The sequence below is a fragment of the Arachis duranensis genome, chromosome 7 (assembly GCF_000817695.3).
Source record: "Arachis duranensis cultivar V14167 chromosome 7, aradu.V14167.gnm2.J7QH, whole genome shotgun sequence".
NCBI classification, from domain to species: domain Eukaryota; kingdom Viridiplantae; phylum Streptophyta; class Magnoliopsida; order Fabales; family Fabaceae; genus Arachis; species Arachis duranensis.
The window spans coordinates 66,178,687-66,191,798 of NC_029778.3; the positions used below are offsets into that span (position 1 = coordinate 66,178,687).

General features: G+C 36.1%; 2 protein-coding genes across 4 annotated transcripts; one reads left to right on the forward strand and one right to left on the reverse strand.

Annotated features, from left to right (window-relative positions):
- The first annotated feature begins 1,346 nt into the window (after nucleotides 1-1,346).
- On the forward strand, nucleotides 1,347-7,079 carry LOC107459332 (uncharacterized). 3 transcript variants are annotated; one of them, XM_016077549.3, is made up of 5 exons: nucleotides 1,347-1,736; nucleotides 1,823-1,917; nucleotides 2,530-2,702; nucleotides 2,882-3,082; nucleotides 3,423-7,079. In XM_016077549.3, the coding sequence occupies exons 4-5, from the start codon at nucleotides 2,962-2,964 to the stop codon at nucleotides 6,827-6,829; spliced, it is 3,528 nt and encodes a 1,175-aa protein (XP_015933035.1). In that variant the 5' UTR covers nucleotides 1,347-1,736; nucleotides 1,823-1,917; nucleotides 2,530-2,702; nucleotides 2,882-2,961; the 3' UTR covers nucleotides 6,830-7,079. The 3 variants fall into 3 exon arrangements, with proteins under 3 accessions (XP_015933035.1, XP_015933036.1, XP_020983786.1); XM_016077550.3 differs by lacking the exon at nucleotides 2,530-2,702; XM_021128127.2 differs by lacking the exon at nucleotides 2,530-2,702 and having other exon boundaries at nucleotides 1,347-1,917.
- A 1,016-nt stretch (nucleotides 7,080-8,095) lies between these two features.
- LOC107459333 (uncharacterized aarF domain-containing protein kinase At5g05200, chloroplastic) lies at nucleotides 8,096-12,491 on the reverse strand. The gene is given in 10 exon segments (XM_016077554.3): nucleotides 8,096-8,388; nucleotides 8,598-8,708; nucleotides 9,542-9,720; nucleotides 9,868-9,965; nucleotides 10,086-10,351; nucleotides 10,595-10,750; nucleotides 10,834-11,000; nucleotides 11,267-11,402; nucleotides 11,524-11,666; nucleotides 12,076-12,491. Coding segments are annotated over 10 exon segments (1,632 nt in total). The 5' UTR covers nucleotides 12,275-12,491; the 3' UTR covers nucleotides 8,096-8,211.
- Between the last annotated feature and the right edge of the window lie 621 nt (nucleotides 12,492-13,112).

Sequence of the window (13,112 nt, forward strand, 5' to 3'; positions counted from 1 at the left end):
CGAAGATGGATCAACAGAGATCGAGAAGCATGACATGATCACCTTTTTAAAGATTATTTTGCAGATGAGTTGGTGTATAATACTGACATTTTTCGATGAAGGTTTCGAATGAAAAGACACGTGTTCCTTCGGATAGTAGACGTTCTCTCAAATGTCTATCCGTATTTCTAACAAAAGGTCGATGCAACTAGGAGAAGAGACTTGTCACACTACAAAAATGCACTACTGCATACGGATGTTAGCATATGGCATAGTAGCTGATGTTGTTGATGATTATGTGCGCATAGACTAGACCACCACAATTGAATGCTTAAAAAAATTTGTTGAATGTCTCATTTCGGTATTTACAAAAACTAAATTCAAATTATGTACGATGCCTGCTACATATGGCAGAGAGTCGTGACTTTCTTGGCATGAATGGTAGCAACGACTGCAAGTATTGACAATGAAAAAATCGTCCAAAAGCGTAAAAAGGTATGTACATGAGTGGTTATAGTGGAGTTGCAACCATAGTACTTGAGGTTGTAACATCTTTAGACCTTTGGATATGACATGCATTTTTTGGAGTTTCTGGTTCAACTAATGATATCAACGTGTTAGATCTGATATTCTAAATGATTGTGCTTCGGAGGTAAATTACACTATCAATGATAATAATTATACTATGAGATACTATTTAGCAGATAGTATTTATCTTGAATGGGCCACATTTTTTAAATCAATATCAAAGTTACAAGGGGAGAAACGCAAGTTATTTGTACAATACCAAGAAGAGGAAAGAAAAGACGTGGAGCGAACGTTCGAAGTGTTGCAAGCACGCTTTGCAATTATACGTGGTCCAACGCGTTTTCGAAAAAAGAAGAAGTTTGCAAACATAACAAGAACTTGTATTATATTGTATAATATGATTGTTAAGGATGAAAGAGACACTTATGCAAAAAATTTTGCTCAAGGCCTAGAGTATGACAATGTTGAAAATGACTTGTCACAATCTCAGTTAAGAGAGGAAGATTTTGCGCCATACCATTAATTTCTCCAAAGAAACACCCAATTTCAAAATAGACAATAGCATTGATAACTGAATGAAGACTTAATTGAACACATATGACAATTTCATAATACTTGTCGTCAACTATAGAATTTAATTATATTTTTATATTAAATAATTTTATAAATTAGCTTAAACTCGAATGGATAAGAGTTCTATACAGAAAATGTCTTAATTCACCAAAATAAATTCTGCTAAGTGCTGACATATGCCACGTCATATGGTTTGTTGAGAGGGACCCGCAACCTTGTGTTACGCTTTAAAGTTTAAATAGGAGCAGCGCCGACTTTGAAAGAACGAAACCCGTTACACACTGCAAACACTTGGCGCTGTCCCCACTCCGCATTACCCGTTTTCTCTCTCTCCCTTTCATTTCTCTCTTTCCAATCGAAGAAGAAACCATTAGACAGTAGACACCAGAAAACACTGCACGAAAAAACACTAAAACAACAGAGAGAGAAAAGTAAAAGAGAAGAGACACACACTGACAAATGCAAAGAGGTTACACCCAAACAGTTATAGTTTCAGTTAACACAGAGAAGAAGTGACGAACTACGAAAGTCCCTATTTTCCTCCTTGTTTCTTGGTCGCAGTAGTTGACTCAAAATCAGAAAAGAAAAAAAAAAGAAAAAAGAAAAAGAGAAAAGCCTTCCCAATTGCCTTCCCAACACGACAGATAATAACAACAGTAACCTCTCTCTCTCTCTCTCTCTCTCTTGAACGCTCATTCTCCTGTTATTTACTGTTACTTACTGTTGCTATTCCATTCTTCAGTCATAACCGCATATAGTAACCTAAGCTCCGCCCAAAACGACACACTTTCGTCACCGTTTCTTCGTGTTCTCTCTCCCACGCAACCTCCTCAACAGGTTCGTTATTCCTCTTCATTCCTTCAATCTTTCTCTATATCTGCAAAACATCTTCGATTTTTCGAGAATATGATCCGATCTAATTAACCTGCATCAAGATTCAACTAAGGTGGGGATGTAGCTATAGAAACTAGTTAATTCTTATATCTGATTCTTCATGTGAATGTCTTCTTTTTCTTCGCTTTGTTTTCTCACCTGTTCTTAAAAATTCCCCCGTTTATCGTTGTTTGAGCATTTCTTTCTTCGGTTATTTAATATATTTGACTAATTTGAGATGAATGCATATACAAGTTACATAATTAATGATGATTCGCTCTCTGCGTGCGTGAACTCAAACTTTGTCTTGTACTCTCTGAATTTCTGAGATTTTAACTTCTTGTTCTCTGTTCTTTTCCTCTGTCTGTTTTTGTCACTTCAAGTCAAAATTTTCCTTACATCATAACCGTGTGGCATTTTTGGAAAATATTAGTTAAAATAGTAGAAAAAATGGAAAAAAAAATAGTTTCTTTGGTGGCTTTCTCATTTTTATTGATTTTATATATGAAATTGCCATAGAAAATACCATGTGGTGGATAAATTATGAGAATCTTACCTTTATTTTCAAAATTTAAGGGATGTTCCTTTTCAAGGAGCATTTCCATATTCAGGAAAAGCAATTGTTCCAGTAGCAGCTGTATCTTTTGATAGTTAGTGGTGGTGTCCACTTATTTAGTAAATTGGAGTTGGTAGAATTAGCTGGTTTAAGGGCCCATGATGATGATCCACTTTGTCAAAACTTACTAAAGGTAAAGAGAGGTTGTTTCTTAATGACATATAAGTAACTATGTTGGTTTTGCTTCATCTTGCAGATTCATTTTCTTGAAATATCATAATGTTTTTCCGTCCCATAATTTACTGTCACTGTTCAGAAGAATCCTTGTTAATCTGTTGCTTCTTTTAATCCTTTTTTATAATTTTTCGCCAGCTGGATTGTTGAGTGAATATGATATATGTTTCCAAGAGTCACTCTTTGGACAATTGAATTATTGACAATTTTGGAGTAAGATGTCTGGTGAATCAGCTCCGAAAATTCGACTTGTTTTATGTCCTAAATGTCGGCAGCTTCTTCAAGAGCATCCAGATTTTGATGTGTACAAGTGTGGTGGATGTGGAACAACACTTCAAGGTAAATAAAAGAAAACATCTACAGTTTTTACTATTTTCAATTTTTCATTCAAAATCCTAAAATTAGAAAACACTGAAAATATAAATGAAAATAAAAGATGAAGCAAAAGCAGCTAGACCAAACGCTAAAATTTTTCTTTTTTTTTCTGTGCACTCATGCAAACCAAATTAAGTATTCTGATGTGCCAAACAAATGTTACTGCTTCAGTAAATTGAATGGTTTTATGTATTTAAGGAATTTGTATAAAATCCTACATTATAAATGAAGATACTGATTCTATACATATAAATCTTATGTCTGTTAAATTAGAACTGAAATAATTTCGTTGCTCTCTATTCAGCTAAGAAACGAAGAAGTGGAACTTTGAACTCAGAATCCAGCGCATGTAAAACTGATGCACATCCTGTTTCTGATGATAAGCATTACAGCCATGGTGAGCAGCTAGCTATTCCTCAGGAGAGTGGTTTGAAGGTGAAAGCAACTAGCTCTTTCTCAGAAGAAAGTTCTTCTGATGGAAAGGAACAAATTCAAAATGGTGAATACAGTGGAGAGGATGTAGTTCGTTCAAAGAAGAATGATATGAAGGAAAAGGCAACTAGATCTTCCTCGGGAAAATGTTCTTTAGATGGAAATGATTTTAAGAATCAAATTCAAAATGGTGAATGCAATGGAAAGGAGGTAGTTCTCTCCCAGAAAAATGATATAAGGGAAAAAGCAATTAGATCTTCCTCAGGAGGATGTTCTCTTGATGAAAATGATCAAAGGGGTCATATTGAAAATGGTGAAGGCAATAGAGAGCAGGGAGTTCTTCCTCAGGAAAATGATTTGAGTGAAAAAGCAACTAATATTTCCCCTGGAGAACATTCCTTGGGTGGAAATAACGGAAGGGAGAAAATTAGAAATGGTGAATGTGGTAGAGAGCAGGGTGTTCTTACTGATGAGAATAATTTGAGAGAAAAAGAAGCTATTTCTTCCTCAAGAGGTTGTTCTTTGGATGGAATTGATTCAAGGGAGCAAATTGAAAATGGTGAATGCAATGGAAAGCAGCTCGTTTCTTCTAAGAAGGATGGTGTGAGGGAAGAAGCACCTAGATCTTCCATAGGAGAGTGTTCTTTGGATGTAAATGGTGGAAGAGGTCAAGTTGAAAATGGTGATTGCAATGGAGAGCAGGTATTTCCTCATTGGGAGAATGGTTCAAGTGAAAAGATAAGATGTTATTTAGATAAAGATGATGGAAGGCATCAAATTCAAAATGTTGAATGCAATGGAGAGCAGCTAGTTCTTCCACGGGAGAATGGGTTGATGAAACAAGCAACTAGTTCTCCTGGCAGGAATCAAAGTCGAAATGTTGAATTCATGGGGGAGCAGCTTGGATCATTTAGTCTATCAGATGAAGTTGCAGAAGAGATGGATAGCCATAAATTCTCAGATATCAGGAGGCATAAAAGAGTGTCAAACAAAGGTTTTTCAAAGGAGCTAGCTAATAGTGAAATTAAGAGCTCATCGAAATCAGTGGCAGAAAATTTAGTAGAAAAAGCAAATGATTCAAAGCTGGAACTCGCAAGAGAAGAGCCAAGTAATGAAAATATGCCAGAAAAAGGAGCAGAAGAAGAGTTAATTTGGGCAGTGGGCAAAGATGTCAATAATGATAAATCAGCTCTGGCAGGGGTAAAGTATGAAGTGGACATCAGCGGAGGTAGTTTGGAAGGAGCAGCAGGAGAGTTAAACAATGAAAACTTGTCAGTAAAAGGGGAAGGACATGAGTTAATTTCTGAATTGGGTGGAAAAGATGCTAATGATGCCCAACCGGCTCTAGCAGAAAATCCCAGAAGCGTCCAATCAACGGGTGCGAAATCTGAAGCTGACATTACCATAAGCACTTCTACTGCCAAAGGATCAAGTACTGAGAACTTTGTCTCTGAAAAGGAAAACATTGCTCAATGTAAACTTGAAGAAGGTACACAAGATCAGAAAAAAGTTCACCAGAGTTTTGACTGTGTAAGATCCGTGGATGTTGATGCCACAGAAGTAGCTAATACCAGCACAGAGTTTAGTGGTACTCTTGGAGAATTGCCTAAATCTCCAGCTACCAGAAGCCTTCATGCTTATGATGGCAGCATCTCTTCTAATGATGGAGTGTACGAGCAGTTCCCTAGTCTAGATTCTTTTGAGAACTCTTATACCGTTGTCAATGATGTTCTTGAGGGAAACTCGAGAAAGGGAAAAGGCCTTGTTGATTGCTATGGAGATCTTGAGACCCAACACCAATCATATTTTCTAGGAGCAAAGAGGCATCATGTTGTGAGAGACAGAAGATGGAATCCAAACCAAGTTCTGGAGTACACCAGACATGGTCGTTCACATGGTATGAGGACAAGAGATGATTTTTCATCCAACATGCCCTTCCACCGAAGCAGTTCCCAATCCGGCTACGAAAGTGGCAGCCCTTTAAGTCAAACGCTTGATGAGCTCTATGCCAGCTCAAGCTTTGTTTCACCGGACTCCTGTGAGGACCCTGACCAAGAAAAGATGAAACTGATGAGAATTGTTTATAAATTGCAAGATCAACTTAACAGAACCAGATACATGAGTGGGGAAACAAATGGAAGATCATCCATGGATGTCTCTTATAAGGGAAATCATCTTTCAACATATCATAGCCACGACCTTCTTGAAAGAAGATTTCATCACGGTCTTGATTACCCTAGGTGTGAGGGAAGATGTAGCCACGGAAGCAATTGGCGTCGAAGGCATAACTATTCACAACCATATTTATCTGAGGCAACATGCAGTACACACCTTGTTGATCATCCTTGTTATCATTGTTGTCCCCAAGAGTGGCAATGCTCGGCAGAGTTGCCGCCGCGTGTTCTTTACACTCATGAAGATCTATGCAGGTACCACCCAGGTCCCAGTTGTTCATCTCACCACTCTCTTCCTTCAAGTCCACAATGGTTCATGAGCCCCAAAATCCCAGGATATGACCTTGAAACAAAATCCTGTGATCAAATACATAGAGTGGCTGAGATGAAGAATTATTTAAGGGAGAAACAGAACTTGAACAAGCGACATTACCGGCCAGTAGCAGGTGGAGCACCTTTCGTGACCTGTCACAAATGCTTCAAGCTGCTGCAGATGCCTGCAGATTTTCTCCTTTTCAAAAGGGTATGTCATCAGCTAAAATGTGGCGCATGTTCAGAGGTACTTAAGTTTTCACTGCAGAACCAAAGCCATATAGTTTCATATGGTGCACCAAGTACTCCGGGTCTCCAATCAAGTCAACTTGATGAACAAAATGAGATGATCATTGACAACAATCTAAATTCTGCATCTCATGCCAACAATGATCATTCTTCTCATGCCGACCCTGTTTCATATTCCGATGATTTTGGCCATTCCATCAGCAAGAGCTATTCCTCAGAAGGTGATCCTGTTTCTCTGACACCGTTACATCCCTCACATGGCAATGAAGATCATAAACAAAGTGTTTTTTCAAATGGTAACTTTGAGCCTATCACAGAGGAGAATAATATTGCTTCAAGAGGTCCTAGTGAAATAGCTATGCATTCCTCCAATGTGTCAGGATCTGAAAAATTGCCACCGGAAATTGAGGGCATAAGGTCTCAACAAAAAAGCTCGCCACTTCATCAATTGATGGGTTATTCTTCACCAAGTCAAGTGATAAGAGGGGTTAATTCCCCTCTTGAATATAAAGAGACCATTTTCAAAGTGGAAAATGATATATGATCCTAGTCATAACAAAATCTAAAGTGAAGTTTATCGGAATCTTAGGTTGAATGATGAGTAATGAGAAGCATACATGCAATGAATTATCTTGTTTTAGATTTCTTGTAGCTGTTTGGTGTATAGACTATAGAACAAGGACAATGAGATTGACTTGTTTCCCTAGAAGTAAATTAGCAAATTTTATGTGCAACACGGCTCAGCAACATATGCTGAATAATATGTAATTGTAAAAGTTTGATTTTAGTGTACATACCAGTAATTGTTGTGTGTATATCTTAAGTTCAAAAAGATATCCCTCGTTCATATTTTCAGGGAAGGAAAATGAGTCCATTCACACGTAATTAGTATCTCTAAGCCTGTAATTGACCCAAAAATGGTTAAAGATTTAAAGATTAACATTTTCACACATTTTGTTTCAAATTAATTTCTAAGTAGATAATTTTAAACTTTTATTGTAATACCATATCTTTGTTTTAAATATTTCTAAATTCAAGAATACAACATTTTATTGATTTATATAAGTGACAAATACTACCTTATTTTTTTCTTTCTTATTTTCTTTGTCAAAATCAATTTATATACTCTTCATAAGCCAATTATTTAGCATCATTTTTGAAATATGCTTTGTTTGAACCGCTAAGTTTATTGTAATTTCAACTAATTTCATATTCATAGCCGTAACTGGTTTCTAACAATTTCAATAAAGAAATGTTACTTGAACAACCTGGTGTGCCAGCTCTTCCACCTGTTTGTCGCAATGCAATTTTGTCAATGAATCAAGTTAATTAGTCTCTCCGCCAGTGACTTTAATGCGTTACTAAAAAACTGATATAGAGCTTTAACAATTATTGTAGTATGTTATTAGACAAGTTGACATAATTAAAAATGTGTTTGAAAAACCAATTTGATCATCACATGAAAACTAGAAGACTAATTTAATTATAAGATGAAAATTAGAGGACTAAATTTATTAAAACTCCTTGTTACTATTGTATATTATATAATTAGAAAGAGTATATAGTTATAATTATTAAAACATAATAGATATAATATTGGTTTCTCTTTTTTGGGTTTTTTTCGGTATCTTTCAGTCCAACTGGTCGTCACAAATTGAAATTGCATTTAAAGATTTGCCATTAGCTATATGCATAATGCGGCATTTTTATTATTATAAAAGAAACATCTGATTAACATTTCCTTGTAGTAACAAATTTCTAACTTGTAACTGAAGTTGGTATGATAGTGGTGACAAGTGAATCTCCAATGGAATCATCAGAAAATTAAGTCCCAACTATGGAATACTTATTTACAAAAATAACCTTGTCGAGATACAACTTCTTTGAACTAAAATTAGGTACATTTAAACTTTTGATAATGACAGATTAATAACTGTCTCTATACCTGTTTCTTCTGTTGGAGGCAATGGAAATCCTCTGATCTCGAAGCATGTTCAAATTGGGAGCCAGCAACCGAGTGTAGCGATCAAAATACAAGAGCTGCTTCAAGAGAAGCGCAAATTCTCGAGGAAACTTCAATCCGTATGATTCACTAACTCGAACCTGTTGCACGCACATGAAAAAATGAAGTATATTAACAATCAGATTCAAGAAAACCAACATCCAGCTTAAGAAATTTCTCAGAAAAGGAGTATCACTGTCATAAATGGATCTCCCAAGTTTATGACCATGGAATGTTGAAAAGTGGCAATGCTTCAAATAGCAGTAGCCACTTCTCATTGATTTGCAACCTAAGTTCAACTATAGCTTACCACATCAAGGAAGAGTGCATTCATTTGCCTCTCATCGAAAACTATATTAGCAGAAACAGTGGTTGCATTATTCCCGCTTGCGGTTGCTACAACTAGTTCACTGTCCAGCTCCTGCATTTAAATTAAGCATATGCACAAAAACAAAATGCAACAAAAATCAACTCGTGTGGGGAGTACTCTTAGAAAGTCAGTCACTCTTTGATAGAAGTATTTCTCTACAAAAATGAAAATAAATTTTCTCAAGGTCATTGGTCCAAACTGTAGAAACAGCCACTGGAATAATTATTAGGTTAGGATGCATACATTACACCCTTTGGGTGTGGCCTTATCCCAGACCTAACGAAGGATGCTTGTGCACCAGACTGCTCTTTATTCTTTGCCAATTAAATAACTAAACTCATTAAATCACTAGCTACTCACACGAAACCAACCTAACTACAGTATAGACTACCACCTAATAAGATAGGATTTTAATTTGTTTTTAAGCCAAACATTTACCATATTTGCAACTTACAAACAATTCTCCGCCAAAATGATACTAGCGTGCACACATCAGTATACATATACATAGATATGCAGTGTTTCTACAGAAATGCACAAACATAAGGGAGTGACATGCCATTTTTTCACATGACCACCTTGTGTGTATCACTATTAATCTTTCTTTTATGAAATGTCATGTGAAGGTCCCACCTCTTAAATTAATGGTGAGACATCACACAAAACTAAAATATGTGAAGAAAAGAGCTACTCCCCATACTATGTAATCGATCTCATGACCATGTTGTGTGGAGAGAGAGAGAGAGAGAGAGAGAGAGAGAGAGAGAGAGAGAGAGAGAGAGAGAGAGANNNGAACCGGCACGGAGCTTTATAACTTCTATACTTAATATGTCTCGAGATGGACTATGGCTATATAACAAGTATCAGGGAGTTACAGTGCTCACCTTTATCGATGAGAATACTTTTTCCAAATCTCCTGCGAAGGCCTTAACATCAACATCCTTATTCGTAGCACCCATTTCAATTAAGGAAGATGCCATAGAGTCATAATCGTCAATGGCAATTGAACCCAAGAAGACTTCCATAGCAGCCCATGTTTTGGGGGATATACGCCCAACAATTCCTGTTTATTAAAATGTGAAACTTCTTATAGATTGTACATGCTACAGAAAAATATGAAACTTTTAACTGATGATGACAAACACCACAACAAATGTTATAACTTAAGTAGAATTATTTGTAAATCATGAACAAGGAAGATAAAGCATACCAAAGTCAAGAAACCCAATACGGCCATCCCGTAGAAGCCATAGATTTCCTGCATGTACATCTGCATGAAAAGACTCACATGCAAGTAAACTTCCAAACCTGCACTTTCATACCAAGATCCACAAGTTCATATTTAAGAGTCACTATACATGTCTTCAGATAAATAAAAAAGGGGAACACACAGAAACATTAATTGCAAAAGGAAACTCAGAGCAATACCACACATTGAGAGCAGTTATAAGGCTGGTTTCTGGATTCGGAACAAGAGAACTTATGGAATCTAGATCAGTTAGAGGAACACCATAAAGTCTCTGCATAGTTAAAACCTTCTGTGTACTGCAGTATTGATACACTTTCGGAGCTGTTGCCTCCCTTGTGAGTCCCATGTTTTCCAAATATCTCCTGAAAGCCTCAATATTTGCAGCCTCCTTTTGAAAGTCAACTTCTTCAAGCATAGACTCCCTTATGTCTTTAACAATACCAACCTACTCGACAGATGCGCATTACAAGCAAGTTCTAGCCACTGGCGTTTACAATGATGAAAACCATAATAATGAACAAATGAAAATAGCAGTTCTAAGATTGTTTTTAATGTAGAAAAGTAGAAAGAACAAGAAATTTGGTGAATGGAACAAGAACACTGTACTCTTCCTGAATAGATACTTAAAAAGGTATCATTCTTCATATTGTAAACAAAATATGCAAGGAAAGTGGTCAATTGTTTATACCAGCGATGTTCGGCTTATTTCAGGATTCAAGAACTCCAATATCCGAGCAACAACATAAACAAAATTAAGATCTGCCACTAAGACATCCTCTATTCCTGGTTTTAAGACCTTTATCACCACATCCTCCTGGCTGCCTTTTAGCCTTGCACCATGAACCTAGATGTAATATATACCAATTGCATTAGCAGCAGCGAAAGCAACACACAAGAAAAGTTGTTCTTAAAGAGATTTTAAAATACCTGTGCTATAGAGGCAGAAGCAATAGGAGTTGGATCAACGTACTCATATACACTTTCTATTGGTCTTCCTAATTCCTTACGCAATATTGATTGGATTTCCTCAAAAGGAACAGGAGGAGCTTTATCGAAACAGTTCTGAAATTCTTGTACATACTTTTTGTAAAAGATCATATCAAGTGGTAATAAAATTTTATCTTCTGTACTAAGTACTAACATTTTCCAACTCCAAATAAATGAATATTGAACACAACAGTTAAAACACCTAAGCCTTATTCCATTAAGTGGGATTAACTATGTAGATCAAATGATACCATAATGCCCTAACATGAACATGTTTCCATGAACCAATATGGAGTTATCCTATACTGTAATAATCAAGCATAATAAGTTTTTACTTATCAAATAAGAGTATCAAATAGAAACAGGAAAGAGCGAGTTGGGGAATCAACTCATACCTGACCTAATTTGATGTATGTTGCACCCATGCGTTCAAATAGCCTCCTCAAATAAAAGGGGGAAAGTAAACCAAGCTGCAGTTCAGGCGGCAACCCAGCAGATGAATTTGACAACTACAAATTGTTGCAAAAGAGTTAATACTCCTAATTTTTCACTAAAAAAATTATCAAGAAAGATATTGACACATTAACTTATGTTCCAAAAGAAACATGCATATAAGTGTCTTAGTTATACCTTTGATAAATCAGTCAACCACTCTTGACCGACCCCAACGAGGGCTTGAACGCCTTGAGCCAGCCTAAAGACTCCCCTAGGGCCTGTGTTGATGGATGTCTGCACAATGTCTTCCACCAGCTTGGGCAAGTTTTCAATGTTATCTGATGCGATTTAAAGCAAATCCTAGTTTGTTAAATTTGACACTCCAACATATAATTAAAAGAAGAACAAAATCACAATTTTAAATGAAAACGTGAGAAATTATTGTTCCTTAGTGAAACAAGATTCACACCATGTAATCCCTTTAAATGATTTGCAGAACTCTATTGATTTTAACATCCGATCCTTTAGCAGAAAGAGTCAATCAGATTCAGATTCTAAAACAAATGAAGCGTGACAAACGAATCCAATAATCATACTTCAGAAACTAAAAAATAGAAATTGGAGGAAATTTTTATTTGTTTTGCAAAATTAAGTCCTGAACTGTAAAATCCAATTAACGGCCAACAAAAGCTAACAGCAACAAACCAAAAAGCATCGCAGAAGTTTCTAATTTTATTGAAAATGGACCTTGGATACGGCGAGAGGAGAAAAGGTCCTGAGCTTGAGCATAGCGAGCGAAGAGAGTGAAACCCTTTGACTTGGAATTGGAATGAGCTCTGGTGTTAGAAATTGAAGGAAGAGAAAAACGAAGAGAATGGTGGTGGTGGTGGTGGTGGAAGGGGAGTGGCAAACGAAGAGTACCACCTCTGAGGCCCGAAACCGCCATTGGTGAACTGAAATTGAAGAGCTGAGAGCTGAGAGTGAAGTGTGTGTGGAACTGAAAAGGCCGCGTGGAGTGTTGGATTCAGTTCAGTGTTCATGCGGAGGAGGTTGTGTTATGAATTTGGAGTTTTTCTATTTTTTCCATGGTTTGATTGTTACGTTGATTTTTATGGTGGTTGCAGTGACCAATTTGAACAAACCACCCAACACCCATGCAAAAGACACAAACCATGGGTGTAATAATTAGTACTACTACTTTGTCCCGTATCTAACGTTTGTTTCGAGGTATTAGCACCAGAAATTCAGTATTATATTTGTTGATTTAGAGATTGATACTAAAATTTTTGTCTTTATCTTTAAAATTTTAGTATTTTAGTACTTTTAAAAACTGAAGATACAAAAAAATAAAATGTTTAGAAACAGAAACTGAAACTTTAATAACATTTTATACATAAAATACCCTCATTTCAATTAATTAATTCTAATTTTATTTTTTGTACAAATTAAACTAGAGTTTCATTCTTGTTTTAATTTCTGTCTCCCATTTTACACCAAACAGAATACTGAGATTTATTTCTATCTCTGTCTCTTAGTCTTTGTCTCTTGTCTCAGTCTTTTAATCTCTGTCTCTCCACCAAATGCTACCTTAGGTTTGGAATGCCTCCTATTTTGACGTCTAATATTTTAATTATGTTATTTTTATTCCAAAATATTTAAAATAGTATCAATATTATTTATCTTAAATTTTTCACTTACACTTAATGGAGATGATGTCATATATTAAATCTCAACCAGGCCTCACCCATTAAAAAAATAGACAAATCGACCCCTATTACCGAATG

Bases quoted from the DNA above. Each gene is read 5' to 3' on its own strand.
- LOC107459332 (XM_021128127.2), top strand. From the start codon at position 2,962: ATGTCTGGTGAATCAGCTCCGAAAATTCGACTTGTTTTATGTCCTAAA. The intron at 3,083-3,422 runs GTAAATAAAAGA...CTCTCTATTCAG, and splicing joins ATGTGGAACAACACTTCAAG to CTAAGAAACGAAGAAGTGGA.